Source organism: Pararge aegeria, chromosome 7 (assembly GCF_905163445.1).
Source record: "Pararge aegeria chromosome 7, ilParAegt1.1, whole genome shotgun sequence".
NCBI lineage: Eukaryota > Metazoa > Arthropoda > Insecta > Lepidoptera > Nymphalidae > Pararge > Pararge aegeria.
In genome coordinates, this window is record NC_053186.1 from 5640685 (window position 1) to 5661457 (window position 20773).

The window sequence follows — 20773 nt, forward strand, 5'->3', positions numbered from 1 at the left end:
TTCTCAAACGTGTATAGAGTGAATAGGCTTCTTCTAGGCAAGCGTGCTCCCACCTAAACCTCATCAATGCTTTCTAACGGGCATGATTGTCGTCAAGCCTACCATTAATAAAAAAAAAGAAGTCCACCAACTCGCACTTGGCCGGCGTGGACTACAGCCTCATTCTTTCCTGATGATTACTGCTGATCGATTTTAACCATGACTCTATGTTAAAAAAATATATGGCGGCTGTATGACGCCATTAATTAATTACTTACTTGACTTTATAGTTTTATCGTTAGTGGAGTGCAATATTAGTCGATTGCGCTGGTTAAACAATGGTCATTCAAGTCGATAACTGGATGGTCGACTGACTGTAAAATATAACTGTACGTGCTTTCGTCCTCTTTTTCGTTACAATTTCGTCAATCGATTCAGGATTTCTTGAAATTATTTTTCCATCCCTTGAATTCTTTTTTGCACAAAAAGTATGTCCTGTACTACTGAAAAGTTCATAATTATTTGTTGAGTAGTAAAGGCGTGAAAATAAACTCACATTCGTATTCATAAAGAGTAGAAACAAATAATTTTTTTATTTGTTTCTACTCTTTATGAATACCGGCTTACTTAATAATAAAGCCTCCGGAGGAGCTTTGTCGCAAAAAGCTCAATTACTACCTAGTACTGAAACCGGGTTACCAGATTACGTGGGATATCATAAAATGGAAGGAGTTCGTTCCTTTTTTAAATCAGCGCCTTTAACAATCCACCTAAGGTAGGCCGCTTGTTGTTTCAAAATTAAAAAAAAATAATTCTTAATTCATTTATTTCAAGTAGGCCTAATTAATAAGCACTGATGAAACGTCAAGTCTGTTTGTAGTGACTCTACCACCGGTTCGGAAGGCAGATTCCACTGAAAAGAGCCGACAAGAAACTCAGCAGATTGCTCTTTTCCAACATCATTTTAAAGTTTAACAGTCTTTAGAATTTTTCGGTTTTGTGAGAGATGAGAGCAGAGTGGCCTGCTTCCAAGCAGCCAGTTTAGGAATTCATAAATCGTGTAGTAACCACGATTTATTAAATGTGTTTAAATAATATATTGTTTAAACTTCGGTAAAGTTAGATCTAATATTAGCTTCGGTATCATGTAATAAAAGCATATACCCATCCCCACAAGGATTTCTGTACTTTTCTCAGACGATATGCAGAGATCACAAATTTATGTCCGTTTCTAGTTAGTCGACTGTTTATATCGACTTTTTTTTATAATTACTTATGTTTTGTTTAATAAAGATAATATTATTATAAATATATTGCGAGGCTACTGTAAGTATTTATAATTTCTTTAAATTTGGTACGAAGGGAAGTGTTTGGTTTTCAAATACTTACCTAATTAATTATCTATTTTATACTTTTCCTGCCAAGGTAGTTACAGAATCTTCAGCTCGCGAGGTTGACTTACACTTGTCAGTTTTTGTTGTTTTGAAACGCGAATCCGGAACATCCGGATTTACAAAATCTATTTGCATTATATAGCCCAATTTTTTATAAAGCTAAATAGACTAAAATACCCACTGTGAGAATTTCATTGAAGCTTTTAGGTTGGAAGCACAGTAATCCTCTGGTCGTGGTCCAAGGTCTCCAAGGTCCAATCGCTTTCTAGGCAACCCGTTGCATTCACAAAGCAAATGCTCCATTGACTCGACGTCCTCGTTGTAGGCCCTACATATAAGTTCATCAATAATGCCCATTTTGAATAACATGGACCCTGTGCCATAACACTGTTTTGCTCCATAACAACAGGCATATTTTTAATAGCGGCCGTTCGCTTAGGCGTATCTTGCCTTGATTGAAAAACGTGCGTCAATTTCCCCTAATAATTTGTTGGAGTGCTTGAGACCTTCTTTCTATATTGTCCCATTCTGCCGCCGATTTTTTCTTGGCATATATTGATAGCGCCATGTTCACGACACTTGGTGCAAGCGCTACACACGGTTCAGGACCTATGAATCCTTATCCTAATCCCTTGCGAGCTAGCTCGTCAGCCAGTTCATTGCCCTGAATTCCTTGGCCATTACCCAGATAATATTAAATACTTTTGTTTCGTTTTCCTAGACTATTCAGGCCCCTCACGCACTCCAGCCCTATTCCATTCTGGTGATTCTGGTGAAGTCCATTTTGGCGCCTCCTGACTGACACGGAGGAGTGAGGATCAGTATATTTTTCCCAGCATCTTCTGGTCTAGCATCTCCTGTACACTGGTATTTATTGCTAGCGTTTCCGACTGAAACACCGTAGCACATTGCCCTAGGTTGTAGCTTCCTCTGTAGTCATTTGTGTATACCTACCCCAGCACCTGTACCTATGTTGATCCGTCTGTGTACCAGAACAGGCTATTTTCCTCAGGTGGGCGGTGTCCCTTTTTCCATTCCTCCCCTGTAGGGATATGAGCAGTATATTCTTTCTTAAATACTTTCACTGGTCCTAAGTCCACATACTAAGTATGAAGTCCTATAGGTATTATAAGTTATATTCAATATGTTTAAATACTCATCAAATAACCAATCTTTTTGTAAATGTTATACATTTAACTTTCGTATGAGACTAGATCTAGCATTGTATACCAAAGTGTTTAGTACTCCAACCATAACGTTATTTATATATTATCAACTAGAGGATGAGAGAAAATAAAAATCTGTTAAATTTAAAATATTTTATTTAATTTATTACCTAATGACTATATGAAAGGTGGTGGTATTGGCACTCGCTTTAGATATTGATTATAACAATCACAGTCAGAAACAGGTGGTAGTAGTCTTGAAAACGGCGGTGCCAGAGCAGATACAGGCGACGCAGCTGGTAAAAGGGGACTTACTGGCAAATTTGGCAAGGGGCACACGTCCTTTGTACCATAAATAGTTAATATTGGATCCAAACAACCTAAAGGAGACGCTAAAATGTCACTAAAACAAATATCTGGACAGTTTGGCAATTCGGTAATAAATGGAATCACTGGCGTAGTTGTAACTGGCATAGCTATTTCTGGCACGACTGTTTGCTGTAAATACATTGTTGTTTCCGGCATAACAGCTACAGGCATGGCCGTTGCTATATTAGGCTGTGTTTGTTGCACGTAAATTCCTTCACATGGTAAGATTTGCGGTGATTCGTATGGAAGTCTTGTAATAACAATAGGATTATATTGTTCTAAATATGGTGAATATGAAGGTACCGCGCATCGTTGAGAGTGAACCTATAAAATTAATTATTAGTTAATAATGCGTGTTATTAAAATTAGCTAAATGTTAAATTTTATTTTAAGTGGATTTGAAAAAAAAAATTCACGATTTAAAAAAATTACGACATTTACTTATTTTATAAAAATTGTTGACTTCAAATATTAGTTAATATTGAAATTGCTTATACTCACTCCAACATATGATACAGCTATAATGAAAACCAAAACAAACATTTTTTAATACGTGGCAACGGAGAATGTTACTGAACACCGTGACAGCCTTTATGTACTACATTTTTATCTATTGCAAGAAATTTGTTAGATTTTTCATAATATTTTGATTATAATAGTTATTTATATGGTGCTGTTACTATCTCAATTAGAAATACTTGTTTTTGTTTCAAAACTTCTTATCATGAAATATTATTTTTTATCACATTTGAAGAAAGTTTACTTAGAGCCTAGAAGTTACGACAATTTTTGAGAGAGTCTTCTTAAATTGATCATGACTAGTGTGAAGTCAGAAGTAATGCTATTACAAAACTTTACAATTTTATGTTATACGTTACCTACATAATAGGAATCATTTGGTGTTGCTTGCAAAAAATATATATTAATTAAACCCTAAAGATTAATATTTCTTGTGTACATAGTTGCGTAGGGCGTTGGCAAATAGTTCACCGTTCAACCTAAAAGCATAAATTCATCTCGCTATTTCAGAAAAGGCGGCTACGAAACTATCGTATTTCAGCCTGCTGCATGAAAAATCTACTATGTATTAATTTTACGGTTAATTTAGACACGACTATACCTTTAATGTTAATTGAATATAGAAAATAGATAAGTAACAAACAAAGTAAACAGTATAAAATTATATTTTGTATTATTTTTGATTACAACAAAATAAATAAACAATTAAGTACTAAATAAATAAAGTTCAATTTAAATCATAATAAAAGTAACTACAATGTAGGTGGTGGAATTGGTATTTTTCTCAAGAACTGACTCCTTCCTTGAAGAGTTGCAGGTGGTAATGAATTTGACGTTGGCGGTGCCAAAGCCGAAACAGGTGAAGCTGCAGGTAAGAATGGATTAACTAAAGCTTTAGGCGATGCATATGGACATTCAAATCTTTCTTGGGCAGGAATAGGCATACTTATAAGCTCAGGCATATTTTGAATAGCCATGAATGGCATGTTGACTTCGGAGATTGAAAACATAGCAGGTGCTTTTGTGACTGAACCCCCTGGCATGTTTGGAATGTATTGTTGTGTCCTTGGCGCTTCTATCATCCTAGGCACCTCTGGCATCCGTATTTCTGGAATTCTTGCTACTTCTGGAATCCTCATGTTTGATATTGCTACCGGGTACGGTCGTTCCAATTGGCATGGCCACTTCGGTGAAGATTTCATGTATGGTATTGGTGCGTTCATGCCATTGACTGGCATGGCTGTTTCTAATGGTAATCTTCGATTGCGCGTCTGCGTTGGCATAATGTTGTTGCCACGGGTGAACATGTTCTGTAATGATGGCCATGCAGGGCTGGGCCGGGCCATGCGCCGACATTTTGCATATGCTGTTTGGTATGTTAGAGCTATTAACAGTGCAAGTAACTGAAGGTATCTCATTTTATCTGAAACAAAAGTATTAAAATTAATACATACCATACCTTACAAATTAGTGACTTGAAAAATGTTTTGGGAAATAGTTTTAATCACAATAATTGTCTTCACGAGAGATTTAAAGCTTAAGACGCACCACACTACTCAAATGCAAGTTTGCGTGCTGTTATTACCGACCGAGTAGATCAGCCGACCAACACTTTCTGTGCTATACTTGATATCAGGCAAGGCAACTAGAACTTTAGTTAAAAAAAAAACCTGCCAATTAAGTTTAGTTTCGAGCATTGCTTTCGCTTACATTTGCATTTGCTTACAGCAGAATTGGCACCAATAGCTAAAATAATCTTGTACCCAACTCAGAGATTTAAGAGACAGCGTTTAAAAAAAATTGATATTTTTTCCCTAAGCAAGGACACTTATACACTATAGACAAAAAAAAACCTTAATCATAAAAGAAACATTTTTAAAATATTTGATTTGACTTCAAGATAAAATGATAAAATGTTATTAGAAAAGCCAAACCGCCCCTTTTCTATGACCCATGGCCATAGAAAAGGGGACGTTATAATATACTTTTTTATCACAGAACACAAAATCAAAAAAAAAAATTCAAAAAGATTCATTAAGTATTAATATTAAAATGGTTAAACTAAATAGGTAAATGGTAGTAAATAGGTCCTGTATCTAAGGTAGTGAAGTTATTAATCCATTTATCAATGTTAGAGTTTACCTACCTGAAACTCGACCGTAATCAATTCACAATTGTGATGTCCAAGTATTAATGACCATTTCGTAAAACAATTAACCTTTTATAAAATGAAATAACGCAATAATAATTTATCTCAATAATATTGTCTAATTGATATAGAGATTATAGTTAAGATAAGTGTTACATCATCTTTATCATTTAATTAGATCGTTTGATAGCAATAAGAAAATACAAAGGAAGGAAGGAACCTTTTATGTGTAGCAATTCCAATAAGATTTGATTCAAAATAGGGCAGTTAGTATTGTGGACAATGGGATTGTTTCCAACTTACCAGCAAGGTGGAAAATTATACTACTTAGCAATTGCTACTCTTGCTACGGGCCCCGCGCAAAAGGGGGCTACTTGGTTAATCCGGCACTGCCCCTGACAAGGGATATGAGTAACGTGTCCGCCTGTCAAAGCACGGGAACATGGAATATATGGAAGTTTAGGTACCCCCGTAAATTAATTCACATATATTATTAGTAAGGAAATTATTTCCACTTGTGCGCCAGTACTCTGAGAGTTGATAAAGCTGTGGGAGAAGATACATTTTTATCCTTTCCCCGGGAAGTTACTGTCCTTTACTTTATCATGAATAATTGTAAAGTAAAGGACAGAGTTGCTTCTATTCAACTTTTAGGTGTCCTAGAGTTGATGTGATTTCTACAGAAGCAGAGTTGCTTAAACTGATGGCTGCCCGTACACACGTCATTAGGTATTTTTCACAATATCTGCATATTGTCAATAATAGCCATTGGTAGGTACGTAATATTTACCTTCCCAATACTCTGATGGCAGTTTTTTTAACAATTTGAGAGAATCACCAACGAATCTATAAAGTTTCATTGCCGAAATGCTCAACGTTTCGCTAATAGAGTTAAAAATGCCAATGTTCATAAAATTAATATTCAGTTCGTAGGTTTGTGTTTCTCGCAAGCTGTTATTCCGAACACACGCCATTAATAGGTGCAAAACATCATCTACGTCACCACATAAATCACAATTGGGAGAATCAACTTTCCTCATTAGATATTTGAACTTGCCTAAAGGCATGTGCCCAGATCTTAGTCTAAATGCTAGAACTAACTGATGGCAGTTATCATGCCTCGCAGAAACAAATTTCATCCCCACCACCACCACCATTAGGTACTTAGTAATAATTAAAAATATACAATCGAATCGGACTACTTTTTGTCATGAGAAACCTAAAGTTCCGGCGGAAACTTTAAAATAACAAGAAAAGGCGAACGCAGCTCTCAAGAGCTAGTTACAGAAAATTTCTCCACGTACGTAAGTTGTGGAACATCTGGGGTTTTTCTGCTAAGTTATATAATGAGATTATTAAAACCGACGGATAAACATCATCATCATCTCTCAAAAATCACGTTTGTAAATATTCTCTTTAGTAATAATTATGTACCTAGTATTGTATAGTATAGTAATTATATTGTTTGTCGGTGCCTTTCCATTATAAAAGGAAGTTCCAAGCTACCTTTTTTTGTAATAGGTAGGAGAAGGTAAGTTTAGGATTACCAGTGCAAGCAAAAACTGACCATACCTACCATGCTTTAAATAAGTCTCACTAGGCAGGTAAAATAATTTTAATTCATAATAAACAAGGAGGTGGTATAGTGATCTGACGTAAGTGCGTTCCACACCCGAGCACGGGAGCTAAAGGTGGTATGGTGACGCAGTCGAGTACGGAAATTCCGCATCCGCAAACTGGTGCGTAGCATCCGGACATAGCCTCGTAGGGAATCAGCGTGGAGCACCCGCACGGAGGTAAACTTGCGGTTGCGGCCGCGAAGATCTGAAAAAGTATAGGTGTCTTAGCCAACGCCAACGTAAACAAATGTAAATATATTGTAAATATATCGTAAATATAGTCTACTCGTCTGTCTTATTCAGGCATAAAAACTGCAACTTCGCTGTTGTGAATGTCTCTTTGGTCTATTTGTTAACATACGCATTTGTAAAAGTACGCATCCTGAGATTCGAAATTCAAATGTTGTTTGATGTTGTTTTCTTTCCGTCAAACAATTTCCAGTACCGGCCCGGAGTTAGGAAAGCGCTGCTAGCCCCCGTGCCACGGAGAGCATGTAAAGCCGTCAGTCCCGGTTAATATAACTAATTTGGTATAATAGTCGTTAAATGCCCACCAACGCGGATTGTAGCAGCGTAGTGGGTCTATGCTCTTAGGCCATCTCTCCTACGATAGTGGAGGCATGTGTCCACTGCAACTGATGATGATCAAAAGCTGCGTTACGCAAAAATGCTTTAAGTTTTAGACTTTTCTCGCGAATTCTTTTAGGTAGGCAGTTACAGGCAATCCGTTGCAGCAATCAATTGCAAGCAGATAGAAGCAATCCATCTCTTCAGAACCCCCATCCACACCAATGCAATTATTATATTAAATTGCAGTGCGTTGTAATCTATACTCAATTGATTATTAGCGATGTAATCATATCTAAGATTTGCAAGCAAGTGTGATTATATAGTAGATTGTTCAACAAGGGGGTAAAGCAATATCTTACGTTACGGGTGCCGGGATAATTCCGAAGCAAACGAGGGAACTTAGAGTAAGTAACTCCCGAGCGCAGCGAGGTGTAGAAGCGTATTGCATCTATTACTCTTTCTGAGCATAGCGAGGGTTTTAGGGTTTTAATCCTGAGTTAAGTACTGTACTTTTCACACCTCGCGAGGCAATAAAAGCTGTAAGGGTTTTTTTACAACTATACTCTATGGTTCGCGCTTCATAGGTATAGTGAGTGCGAGCGAGATAGCAATATAAGAACGAAGAAATTTTATTCAGATTAGCCTAAAGAATGTATTGACGTACTTGACCTTTGAATTCTAGGCCATGTAATAAGGCAGAGTAGAGCGAGTGGTGTGAAAAGTATCTTTCCCGATAATAAGTACAAACAGTCAAAATACTTACGCAGCAAAAGAAAAGAAGGTAAACAACCTTTGTACTCGGAGCCATGGTACTAATGACACACTTAGAAGATTTAGTTACAAAACCTCTCTTTATAAATATAATTCTGTGTATAATTATTGAGCAATAAACAAAACAAGCGTTGTTTGCGCAATAAACAAATACCTATTTTGCTTATCCTCACGAATTCGTGTTTCAATAGGTAAGTAGGTACAAATTGCGTCACGTTTTGACGACCTCCCTGGCGCAATGGTGACACTGTGGTCTTCGATAATCTGCGTGAGCAATTTATTAGTTCAGAATTTTGCCTGGTCTGGGTCTGATGGAAGCATTCTGTCGGTGCGAGATACCATCTTCTCAAAATCGCTGTGCCGCCAAGCAATTGCCGATGGAGAGAATATGGCTAGATATGTTCTCCTCAGCGATAGGACAAACCTTTATCTTCTCCCACGGCTTTGAAGTTAGAACGCCGGCACGCTCGCCATATTTCTTATAGATCTAGATCGGAGTTTTGTTCTAGTGAAGGAAAACATCGTAAGAAACATCAAGTAGTAGAGACTTTTGTTACAGAGCTAGTCCGGGAAAATACGAACGCCATGCTTATTTCTGCCACTAAGCACTGCTATGTTCCGGTTTGAAGGGCTGGTGGTTGCCGGTGTAATCACAGATTTACCTACGCCTCAGCTGGATGTGCACAGGGAGGCCCTTAGTAGGGCGTGTTTTTTGCATGCCCTGCGAAGTTCTTCTCTGTTCATAGGTAAGGTTTTCCACTCCAAACACACTACCATCAGGTGGGCTATATGTTAATACGTCAATTATTACCTACTATTAAAAAAAACTGCAGGCAAGGAATTTCTACCTAATGTTCTAATATACAGACACACAGCTTTAGCACCGCACCGGGTCAGCTTGGAGATGGATAACGGCCCGAATTCCTTTTATTTCGAGAGAAGGTCCATACTCCGTAGTGGGCCGTTAATTGGTCAATAATGTTAACGGATTTAGGAAATTATCGGTGTCCGCACCCCGTGCCAAAGAGACCATGTTACTCAGATGATCCCGGTTATCGTCACTAACGTGTGATCAGTTGCGTACACAGGGTTTTCGATCAGGGTATGCATAAAATGGAAAAATTCCCCTCCAACACGAGTTATATAATTTGGGTATGCAGTGCTTTTGTGCATGTTTGAAGTGCACGCCACTGCGTGTGATAATCGGGAAAGTAGGTAAATTCGAATTGTTTTATTAACTCATCATAACGGTCCACTATAGGACACGGGTCTCCTCCAAGAATTAGAATGGTTTAAGCCGTAGTCCGTAGTAGTTAAGTGCGGATTGGTAGACTTCACACGTTTTGAGAACATTATGGATTAACTGCTAAAAACGCACATAACTTACAAAAGTTATGTGCGTTATTCATGTTAATACTATCTGTGTATGTATGTGTGAGTTGTAAAAACATATATATCTATATATGTATATTATTACATTTATTATTTAATTCAATTATCTATGTATTTTTTTAGTGTGTAAATCTATGTAATTATATGTATAGAATTGCGATTTCCCCTCACTCACTGCCTTATTCCATTAGATAAGGTAGCCTTGAAGAGATTACTTTTAGTGATAAGGCCGCCTTATGCTCATTATTATGTTTAAGTGACCCTGTGTGTGTTTCCTATATTATTCAACAAGTTCTTTGAATAAATAAATTAAATAAAACTCTGACATGCGTACCGGGGTTCGAACTCGGTCCACGAGGAGCAAGTAAATGGAAAGAAATAAAAAATACACTTAAACATTAAAATTTTTATTCAAAACTACAATCTAATATACTAAACTTGAGCTCTTAAAATAAATCTATCTCTTTTATCCTGATAACAATCCATACAATTATTATAAATGCGAGAGTGAGTCCTTATGTTTATTTCTTTATTCCGTTTTTTATCTATGTCCAGCTTTGCAAATGCACAAAAAACGCAGCGACATACACTTATATTATTGTCTATGCGTAATGTAGGGTAATCTTAAAGATACCGAATATGCGGTACTTTCTCAATCACAAAAGGGCGACGTGGTCATTCGTGGTTCCTGGTCGTTAATGAGTATTCCGCGAGATGGCGCTGATTTATTCGGTGGTTAAATTAGTGTAAACTATTTGTACGCAGGTCCGTATCATTCTTTTTATGTAAATCCGCAAAAGAAAAAAAACATGTTCTTTATTTTTCTCATAATCGTTAGTGTTTTAAGAATTGATAGACATTTTGTAACATTTCTAGTTTATATACTTTACATTATTAACGTTATGTGCGTTATTCATGTTAATACTATCTGTGTATGTATGTGTGAGTTGTAAAAACATATATATCTATATATGTATATTATTACATTTATTATTTAATTCAATTATCTATGTATTTTTTTAGTGTGTAAATCTATGTAATTATATGTATAGAATTGCGATTTCCCCTCACTCACTGCCTTATTCCATTAGATAAGGTAGCCTTGAAGAGATTACTTTTAGTGATAAGGCCGCCTTATGCTCATTATTATGTTTAAGTGACCCTGTGTGTGTTTCCTATATTATTCAACAAGTTCTTTGAATAAATAAATTAAATAAAACTCTGACATGCGTACCGGGGTTCGAACTCGGTCCACGAGGAGCAAGTAAATGTAAAGAAATAAAAAATACACTTAAACATTAAAATTTTTATTCAAAACTACAATCTAATATACTAAACTTGAGCTCTTAAAATAAATCTATCTCTTTTATCCTGATAACAATCCATACAATTATTATAAATGCGAGAGTGAGTCCTTATGTTTATTTCTTTATTCCGTTTTTTATCTATGTCCAGCTTTGCAAATGCACAAAAAACGCAGCGACATACACTTATATTATTGTCTATGCGTAATGTAGGGTAATCTTAAAGATACCGAATATGCGGTACTTTCTCAATCACAAAAGGGCGACGTGGTCATTCGTGGTTCCTGGTCGTTAATGAGTATTCCGCGAGATGGCGCTGATTTATTAGGTGGTTAAATTAGTGTAAACTATTTGTACGCAGGTCCGTATCATTCTTTTTATGTAAATCCGCAAAAGAAAAAAAACATGTTCTTTATTTTTCTCATAATCGTTAGTGTTTTAAGAATTGATAGACATTTTGTAACATTTCTAGTTTATATACTTTACATTATTAAGCCTATCAATCTACACTTGGCCGGCGTATTGTACTACGGTTAGTCCGCCAGCCAAGTTTAGATGTTCCCTTCCTATTGTAGGAGACCGTGCCTCGCAGTAAATAGTAGTTTACATTATTAGGAGTAGGAATGAACGTCCACTAGTTTCATAATAATAGAAAAGTACTAGTACTATCAGTGGCGTGCACTTCATACATGCACAAAAGCACTGCATACCCTAAAATTTATATAAATCTCGTAAAACGGGAGGGTTTTTGCCGTTTTATGCAATTTTCCTGCTGTATGCATACCCTGGTAAGAAACCAAGTGCACGCCACTGAGTACTATGTAGTGTCGTTGACGCTGACTGGGAAAAAATCTCGCAGTACCGGCTACACTAAGGAACAAAATGAAATATTGGAGATGTCTTTGAATATGTTAAAAGTTTCTTATAAAACGTAACCTTAAAGGATATACCTTTTATATTCTAAACGTGATTGCTTAAACGAGCTTCATAGCTAGTCATCAAATCAATTTTCCGTGGGAAGGTGATAGCAAAAAACTTTACAATAGATGTAAGTTTGATTGGTAGTTGTGGGCCTCATTTGAAACCAGAGTACTTTTGGAATCCCAGTAGCTTTAGCTTTATGTTAACAAATATAAAGATATCACCATCACCCCACAATAACAATGTAAGTAGGCTTTATAGAGCCTGCGATAGGCCAACTTGAATAAAGAATATTTGATTTTAACATGTTTATAAATTACCAGATACATTATTATTTAAATATATATTTATTTTCATTCACTCATTGGAGGTGGTTTGCCGCTCGCTAGAACCTTCTTCATGGATTTCATCATTCCGGGAATCAAACCTATGTGCTTATCAACACATTTTACTGCACACTTCTCAAATTCTATTGTGCATTTGTCGATCTGTGAAAGAAATAAGTTGTTAGTTAAATATCTCCACAAAACACTATAGCAGCGCTGTATTGAACTACTGAATCAGTGGCGTGCGCTGGGTTTTTAAACAGAAATTGGAAAAATTCTGCTCCTGTATACAAGTCATATAAATTTTTTAGGGTAAGCAGTGCTTTTATACATGAATATTGTGCACTGACTGAATAATAAGGACCGGGGCCTCAAGTCTGCAATAAAAAATTACAATGAAACTAAAAATTACAATAAAAAAAGTATATTTAGACGGCCGACTGGCGCAGTGGGCAGCGACCCTGCTTTCTGAGTCCAAATCCGTGGGTTCGATTCCCACAACTGGAAAATGTTTGTGTGATGAACATAAGTGTTTTCCAGTGTCTGGGTGTTTATCTGTATATTATAATTTTCAAATGCATATAAAGCCCTGATTGCAGAGCAACTTCTTCAACCTTCAATGATATCCTGATATATATCCTGTTTGTTATCAAATGATAAGAATTGTTATAGCCTGCCAACATTGGAGCAGTGTGGTGGGTCTATGCTTAAAACCATCTTTCCTTTGAGAGAGGAGGCCTGTGGCCAATGGGGTGTTAACTGGAAAGGGAATGGTACTCTATTGATGTTGTATACTCACAGTTTCTTGGCTAGGATCTGGGCCTAATCTGTCTCGTACTGAATCATTGCAGTCCATAACACAGCGCTGCAGTCTGTTTTGTAGGTGATTAATTTCTTTCTGTAAAGGAAAAGGAATAATGATCAATTAAAAATAATTTTCTTTAATATTTCTATAATATGCTACAAAAAACAAATCAGTTTTTCTTATAATTATTTTATTATATTTTTTTTCTTATAGTTATTTTATTAATTCTGTGAAACTTTACACCATACCTATGAAATAACATATCTAGGACCATTTCCTTTTCAAACTCAAGCATTCTCAGGAGGTATTGACTTTACAATGAAAATTAAAAGTACTTGTAACCGTACTAGTACTAGTACCGCAAACTAGCGGATTCCCATTGATTTGCCAGTTTGCAAATGTAGCTTAAGCACCTCTGGTTAAAAGAGCTTTTGCAAAGCTACATTTTACTAAGAGAGACTTAACTGGTATTTAAATATTCTGTGAATGTAACCATGGTTCATTTTCAGAATAAAAAGTATCGTAATTTCATCAAGATTGGTGTAGTGCTAAAGTAACAAACAAATAGGTAACAAACTTAACTCACAGACACAGGTATGCATACCTAATATTAGTATGTAAAGCGAATTGTATGAAAAACATCCTACCTCTTAGCTCTAATAACTTACTTGTACATAATTATTGGCCTGGTTTAATGAAGTGGTACAGTTCTCTATACACCCGTGGACCCTCTCTAATGAAGATTGTTGATCATCACAGCATTTTGATGCACACCTATGCATGTCACCCTAAAAAGATTGATTTATCTTAGATCCTTAATTGTTTATGGGTTTTAATAATTATGTCACTAATTATAAAATTTAGGTAATCTTTTTGATTGATGTGGAGGCCTCTGTCCAGCATAGAACTATGACTACTACTTGATGACAATCATGCCGGTTAGAAAGCAATGATGAGGTCTAGGATGGAGCACGCTTGCCTAGAAAAAGCCTATTCACTCTTGCCTTGAAGGTTTAGGAAAAACACAGTTACCGGGAGGGCATTCAGTATGTGTATGTGGGCATGCGTTTCTTTGATTTGTGGGCACTGATTTTTTACTATACTTGTCAAATTTCATCATCAATCTAGGTGTAGCCTATAGCTAATTTTGAACTGAGTTTTAAGTTTAATTCATATTGTGTCTGGCAAATTTTTTTTTTTTTTAAAGGTGTTTTAAGCATTTAAATCCATATTTCCCTTTTTTTATATACCAGCTCAACTTACTTTTGAAGATTTACTTGATATTTAGTCACTAGCTTCTTGGTGACTTGAAATCTTCTTTCTATGGTAATATATATAATAATAATCTTTTGAATTTATTAAAACTGTAGTTTTAATAAATTCAAAAGTTGCATAAGCCTAAACGATAAGGCCTAACCTCTAAATGGAAACTGACCTGCATTTTTCGCAAATAACTCCGGTCTAGCTCATTGACTAGATTCGTCATTTCTTGCTCAACTCTATACTTTTGTGCTTCTACCATTTTGATAAATATCTAATACTTGGCGTGTTAAAAAACCATAAAATAATAAGTTTTAATATTCCGAAATCCCAGCGAGTTAATCAAATCAAAATCTCTTCAGTCTCTTGAAAGTTGGTGAAAATGACGTTTGACACTGACAGTATATTTTTTTCTCTTTGTCGTAGCACAGATACAGGACCCATAGATTGATAGTATTTGCTACTTAGACAAAGAAAGTTTATTACGTAAAGCATATGATAGGAAGATAATCTAATTAAATTTTTTGTCCTTCGTGAAGTGTTTCTTTTGAAGTTTTGAGGCATAGAGATCCATGAAAACTTTCTTTTGGGCAACTCATCGCTGGCCCTCCGATAGAAACCGCATGCTGTTGCATGAATATTTTTAGTCGGTCGTCACACCGTTGCTCCGCCAATTTGCTCGGCCGCTTAATCAGCCCCAGTCCTTAATTTGTCAAATGACATCGGCTGCGGAGGGCTCTACACGAATTGGCCTTAACCATCCATGTACGCTATGAACTACCCCGGTGGCGGTAGCGGCAATCGAAGGAAATCTACGAAGCGCTATAATACTAATTAGTACGCAATAATTAATCAGGCCCTGAGAGATTTTGCACGCACGATGTTGCAAAGCTTCTGCCCATCCGTTCAGTTGAATTCGGCGGTTTACCTCTTTCTCGAAATTTGACCAAACTACCTGATAATAGTTGACTTAAGTTTTACGCGTATGGTTAGTAAACGTAGATAAATTTATGATGATTTACGTAATGAGCGGTTATTTGTTATCTCGTTACTTTTCGATTTTCTTAATAAATAATGTTATCACTATAAAAAGAAATCTACAAAGATCCGATAAGACACGAAGTTCAGATAAAATATTAATAAATATAAAATGATTTTACATCTTTTTTATTGTAAGATTTGAAATATTGCAGAGGCTTGAAGTTATTTTAAAATGAAGACAATTATCACAATACTCTGTATTATAGGCATAGGTACTCATGTAAGTGTAATTTTTGAACTTATACTTTTTAGCGAAATCATGGGAGTGAAATTACTTATACGATGAAACGAAATGAACACGCACTGGTTACACGATTTTAATAGGATGAAGGTAGTTGCAAAACCGTGAGAGAGCGGAATACATCGTCCGCCAGCTAACTTCACGATGCGCGCGCATACCGTCACAAAAAACAAACCCTGAAGTTGGCAATAGTCGACATTTTGGTATTTTCAAAAAAAGGTTTGGAAGTGTACACTAATTTCAATAGTCAAAGTCTGCGGGATCATTCCGGTGATTTAATTAATTCGATTGTACAAAAATCTCAAATTTTTTATGTTCAGTGAAACTTGGTGGTCCGATAATGAGATAACTAGATATAATAAAACTTTCAATGTATTAAATACCTTTTTTCTATTGTTAGTGTTGTTTTCTCTACAAACGTAAAATAAGGCGTAAGATACAATTTTTTAAAAGATTTTTAGCTTGTTACGCCGAAGAAGTATAACTTCTAACGCATGTACACGTTTTTCTTTATTATAGGCATTAAAACTAAAAAAAAAAACTGTTTAAATATTCCATGAGATATTTTAGTACCTACTATTAATACGATGTGATTTCAAACTTGTAGTTATTTTTAGCTTTTATATTTTATTTTTCTTTTCAGAACGTCGCATCGCAATGTTTAAATAGACAACCAAACCTCGTCTTCAATAGACAAATACCAGAAACCATAGTTGAAGCGCCTTTGATATATCCACAACCTCAATCAGTATATCAGCCCACATTACGAGATGTTCAACCGATACTGAACGCACAAATACGAGATATTCCACCTTTACTTACTTCACCGACAACTATCATAACTGATTGTACTCCATCTGTATGCAAAACCTTAATTGATATTATACAATTTATGTCTGTATGTAATTTGATAAAAGAAAAACAAGGTGGATCGGATGTAGCTTTGCAATTAGCTGAACCATTTTTCAAAGAACTAATGTCATCACAATCATTGTCAAATCCAGTTTTAACTAAAGCTATTGCTCCATGTTTAAATCCAGCTGTCAGAAATACTTTTTCTCCTAATTTGATTAGTCCTGGTATTCAATTTTCAAATTCGGTTGTAAGAAACCCTATTTCTCCTAATTTGATAAATCCTAGCGTAATTTCTACATGTTCTAATCAAATAGTTAGCAATCCTATTCCGCAAAGTTTAGTCAATCCTGGGGCTATTTCTTCTATATATCCGGATATTGTTGGTTTCCCCAGTGGTGTTTCCAATGTAAACAGTAATGTCTTAGTTGGTAATATACTAAGTATGTTAGGTAATTAAAATGTAAATGTTAAATAAATATTTATTTTTTAGGTTTAAGTATTGATTAAGAAATAAAATTGCAAAATCTTTTGAGAAATTTTTTGTTCCCTCATGTATTTTATTCTGTTTTTGATTTAAATGAAAAAACTATCGAGTATAATTTTTTAATTTTAAAGTACAAATTCTATAGGCGTTAGATTTATTATTATGTACATTAACATTAAATTGAAAAAGGGAAATAATGTAAAGGAAGAAAAGATTTAAATAAAACAAAGTGGTGTTTAACAAAATAATATTTATTACTTATTACACTTATTACTTACAAATAATTAAAAGAATTACCTAACGCACCTGGCCAAGAAGGTAAGTAACCAAAATTTGTAGGAAATGCAGCTGGTCCACAAAATTCACAACCTGAACAACCTGCACAATATGAAGTTGGGATTATTACCTCAGGATAGCTATTAGTTACACATGGTGTAACAATTTCAGGTCCACGACAAGGGCCAAATGGGTTAGAAGGTAATAATTCTGGAATACCGGCACATCCTGGTTTATACACTGGTGATATTACTTCAGGAATACCCCCGTAGTATGGTGAACATGGTGAGCAAATTTCAGGCACTCCACAGCCAGGGTTGCAAGGAGATATTGGGCTGATAATTTCTGATATTCCCCCAAAATAGTTATAAGGGGTAACAAATTCAGCCACATTTCCAAAACATCCAGTATTGCAGGGGTTGATTGGTGTTATTACTTCAGGCAATCCTCCGTAAAATGGTCCACATGGAGAAATTAGCTCCGTTACTCCACAAGGGTTAAATGGGGTAATAATATCCCCACAAGAGGTATATGGAATAGGAGCGATTATTTCATTAAATCCTCCAAAACAACCAGGATTATAGGATGGTATAGCAACGACATCATTTCCACATATAGGTGTGAATGGGCTAGATGTTATAATATCTACTCCGCAATTGTTATACGGATAAAAGGTAGGAGATATTATTTCATCCACACCACAATAGTTACTCGGAGTCACTACATCGCGAAGATAGACATTAGAAAGCCACGGATTAACAATTTCAGTTCCGCAAGGAGCAAATCTGTCATATAAATTTGGTAAAATTTCAGAGCAACCTAAATACGGATACGGTTCGATAGCTCCATACGGTTTACTATAGAATGTGTCTGATATACCATAATTAAGCGCAATAGGTTCTATAAAAGACCGACAGGGTGATATTATTTCTACAGACGAAGTGCAAGGTGTTATAGGAGTTATATATTCGGCAATATTTACTCTTGGATAACATGGAGCTACAGGTTCAATAACAGGATTTACATTAAGTAAGTTAGTTAAGCAAGATGCACCTAATTTCGATTCTATAATATTGCTAACTATAAGAAGTTGTAGAGCGTTTGCCAGAGCGGTCGAGACAGAGTTGTCAACTATAGTTGTACTTATTAAAGGTGATGAGATCACTTGAGGAGCAGTGACTAATTGAGGATTTGCTATAACTTGTGGTACCACCCCCGGATTTACGCATAGTTGGGACTGAACCTGTAATTAAAAAAAAACATTAGAACATGAGTAACCTTATGTACGTTTACTGAATGCTCTTTATTAAAACATTTTTACAGCATTTTCTTGCAATCTTACGTGAGAGTACCTAAGTTTTAATGCGGTCTAACCTAACACTAATATGGCCGCTTTTAAACCTGTAACCCTAATCTCCGAACCTCAGTTTCGACGTAGCATAAGTACATGATCGCTAAAGTACTTCATCATCGTCGTATCAACCATTGAACTCAATGCTTGGATGTACCTCTTGTGGGATTTCCAAACTCTCAGTCTTGTGCCGCGCCCGCAAGTGGCTTGCAGCGACTTGCTTGGTATAGTTGGCCCACTTCGTTGGGGGCCCAGAACCTAGTAGACCTATCAACTCTCTCGCGTCAATCGGTTTTCCGAGCTAAACTTACGAAGTTCAAAATAGTTTATTCTACTGTAAAAACTGTTTCTAACTTAGTTACTAGTTCACAGAAATTATTTACTTTCAGTAAATAATTTCACATCTGTTAATACATAAGAGGCATCGGCATAATAGTTTCATATGTATCCTATGTGCTATTTTATTTATATTCTGCGCATAGTAAACCAAGGTTAGGTTAGGTTAGGTTAGGTACCCATGGTGACATGGTAGATACTAAACCTTCATAAAATATTACCATAATATGTTTAAAAAACTCATACCTGACAAAAAAAGGCTGCAAATGTAAATATTATAATTCTACAACCCATCGTGCAATCTTTACTGAGGACAAGTAAATGACACACTAACTTTTTATATAGGTTACTTTCATAATGTTTTGAAGAGTGATTGCACATAAATGTGTAATTATAATTATCATAAAGTTGATACAAAATATTCCGAAGAATATCGTTGCAATATTCCTCGATAGCGGTTTTTGTCAATTTATCGGTTTTTTAATACACAGTTTGATCTATAGCCTAGCGAGGGTTTGCCACAATCTCCACGATGGGCATGGTTGGTGATCGATGTAGATAAGTAGTAGAAGTATATACATTTAATTGATTTAATTTTTAATAAACCATTGCGTTTAATATAAATGAAACGTAATGGTAATTAAAAATAGACTAACCATGAACCTAGCAGTACGAAATTAAGAAACTGTGTTGAAACTAAGAGGACTTTGTTATGTCGATTGTCATGAAAACAAACAAAATTATGAATCCTTATCCTTACCCTCTATCCTGATATATTTTCACATGCAAAGTTCTGCTTAAAAGTTTCCAGAGCGATTTCTGTTTGGTACCAGTTTTTTCATTCAAATAATAGATATATGACTATACATTTATCTAAAAGTAAGGGGGTTTCACTTAACTGATTTCCAATTACGCCGAATGCTTATCTCATAACCTAACCAATGTCATATAATAAATAATGCAATGCAACTTAATGAAGTAAGAAGCAAGATGGTGTAAAAAGAAAATATAGATAAAGCACGCACAATATGAAATCGTTACTTTAATAATGAAGTATTTTGTAAAGCATTAAAGATAAGATGATAGATTTCTTTTGGCAATAGAAAAGATAAATATAGGTAGGTACTTTAAAATCAACACCTACTAATGTCGGTGCCAATTTTTTTCAATATGTATAAAATAGATAGATAAATATTGGAAGTAATTACACAATATGTACAAAATAAACCATTATCTTATTTTCGCACATATAGGCCTGTATAGAGAGTCGGAAAAAATTCCGTCAACAAAGTCGGGTTTCGTATGGGAAGGACACCCTCCCTCCAACTGTGACACGTGTGGTGTACAGATGAAGCGCATTATATTATTTTAATCACATAATGTGGTCGCCGTTACATTCACAATATATTAGCAAATAGTAGGGCCAGATACTATTGAAGCGTGTAGATTATTCATTAAAAATCACTAGGTATAAATGCGAAAGTGTACTTGTTTGTTTGCTTGCCCTTTCTTCACGCCCTGACTAAGCAACCATATGGCTTGATCCTTTACATATTACTTGGAAGGACTGAGGGTAATATAGGCTGCTTTTGATGCTGGAAGCATAAAATTACCAAGGGTACTTTGTAAGAACATTTTTACACTT

The 20773-nt window shown here is 35.6% G+C and overlaps 5 protein-coding genes across 5 annotated transcripts; 1 reads left to right on the top strand and 4 right to left on the bottom strand.

Moving 5' to 3' along the window:
* Positions 1 to 2677: 2677 nt before the first annotated feature.
* Positions 2678 to 4032, bottom strand: LOC120625419. Its single transcript, XM_039892480.1, has 2 exons — positions 3410 to 4032; positions 2678 to 3232 (listed from the first exon to the last, which is right to left on the bottom strand). Exons 1-2 carry the CDS (start codon positions 3449 to 3451, stop codon positions 2717 to 2719), a joined length of 558 nt encoding a protein of 185 aa, XP_039748414.1. The 5' UTR covers positions 3452 to 4032; the 3' UTR covers positions 2678 to 2716.
* Positions 4033 to 4114: 82 nt separating this feature from the next.
* On the bottom strand, positions 4115 to 5675 carry LOC120625418. The gene is made up of 2 exons (XM_039892479.1): positions 5574 to 5675; positions 4115 to 4850 (listed from the first exon to the last, which is right to left on the bottom strand). The coding sequence occupies exon 2, from the start codon at positions 4843 to 4845 to the stop codon at positions 4180 to 4182; it is 666 nt and encodes a 221-aa protein (XP_039748413.1). The 5' UTR covers positions 4846 to 4850; positions 5574 to 5675; the 3' UTR covers positions 4115 to 4179.
* A 5890-nt stretch (positions 5676 to 11565) lies between these two features.
* Positions 11566 to 14952, bottom strand: LOC120625420 (protein FAM136A-like). The gene is made up of 4 exons (XM_039892481.1): positions 14720 to 14952; positions 13953 to 14072; positions 13279 to 13377; positions 11566 to 12641 (listed from the first exon to the last, which is right to left on the bottom strand). The coding sequence occupies exons 1-4, from the start codon at positions 14804 to 14806 to the stop codon at positions 12507 to 12509; spliced, it is 441 nt and encodes a 146-aa protein (XP_039748415.1). The 5' UTR covers positions 14807 to 14952; the 3' UTR covers positions 11566 to 12506.
* A 744-nt stretch (positions 14953 to 15696) lies between these two features.
* Positions 15697 to 17241, top strand: LOC120625422. The gene is made up of 2 exons (XM_039892484.1): positions 15697 to 15805; positions 16470 to 17241. Exons 1-2 carry the CDS (start codon positions 15758 to 15760, stop codon positions 17136 to 17138), a joined length of 717 nt encoding a protein of 238 aa, XP_039748418.1. The 5' UTR covers positions 15697 to 15757; the 3' UTR covers positions 17139 to 17241.
* Positions 17242 to 17398: 157 nt separating this feature from the next.
* Positions 17399 to 19428, bottom strand: LOC120625421. The gene is made up of 2 exons (XM_039892483.1): positions 19375 to 19428; positions 17399 to 18684 (listed from the first exon to the last, which is right to left on the bottom strand). Exons 1-2 carry the CDS (start codon positions 19420 to 19422, stop codon positions 17440 to 17442), a joined length of 1293 nt encoding a protein of 430 aa, XP_039748417.1. The 5' UTR covers positions 19423 to 19428; the 3' UTR covers positions 17399 to 17439.
* Between the last annotated feature and the right edge of the window lie 1345 nt (positions 19429 to 20773).

Bases quoted from the DNA above. Each gene is read 5' to 3' on its own strand.
- LOC120625419 (XM_039892480.1), bottom strand. From the start codon at position 3,451: ATGTTTGTTTTGGTTTTCATTATAGCTGTATCATATGTTGGA. The intron at 3,233-3,409 runs GTGAGTATAAGC...TTAATTTTATAG, and splicing joins TAGCTGTATCATATGTTGGA to GTTCACTCTCAACGATGCGC.
- LOC120625418 (XM_039892479.1), bottom strand. From the start codon at position 4,845: ATGAGATACCTTCAGTTACTTGCACTGTTAATAGCTCTAACATACCAA.
- LOC120625420 (XM_039892481.1), bottom strand. From the start codon at position 14,806: ATGGTAGAAGCACAAAAGTATAGAGTTGAGCAAGAAATGACGAATCTA. The intron at 13,378-13,952 runs GTAAGTTATTAG...TTTCCTTTACAG, and splicing joins AGGCCAATAATTATGTACAA to AAAGAAATTAATCACCTACA. The intron at 12,642-13,278 runs GTGAGTATACAA...TTTCTTTCACAG, and splicing joins CAGATCCTAGCCAAGAAACT to ATCGACAAATGCACAATAGA.
- LOC120625422 (XM_039892484.1), top strand. From the start codon at position 15,758: ATGAAGACAATTATCACAATACTCTGTATTATAGGCATAGGTACTCAT. The intron at 15,806-16,469 runs GTAAGTGTAATT...TTTTCTTTTCAG, and splicing joins TTATAGGCATAGGTACTCAT to AACGTCGCATCGCAATGTTT.
- LOC120625421 (XM_039892483.1), bottom strand. From the start codon at position 19,422: ATGGGTTGTAGAATTATAATATTTACATTTGCAGCCTTTTTTTGTCAG. The intron at 18,685-19,374 runs GTATGAGTTTTT...TTTTAATTACAG, and splicing joins TTGCAGCCTTTTTTTGTCAG to GTTCAGTCCCAACTATGCGT.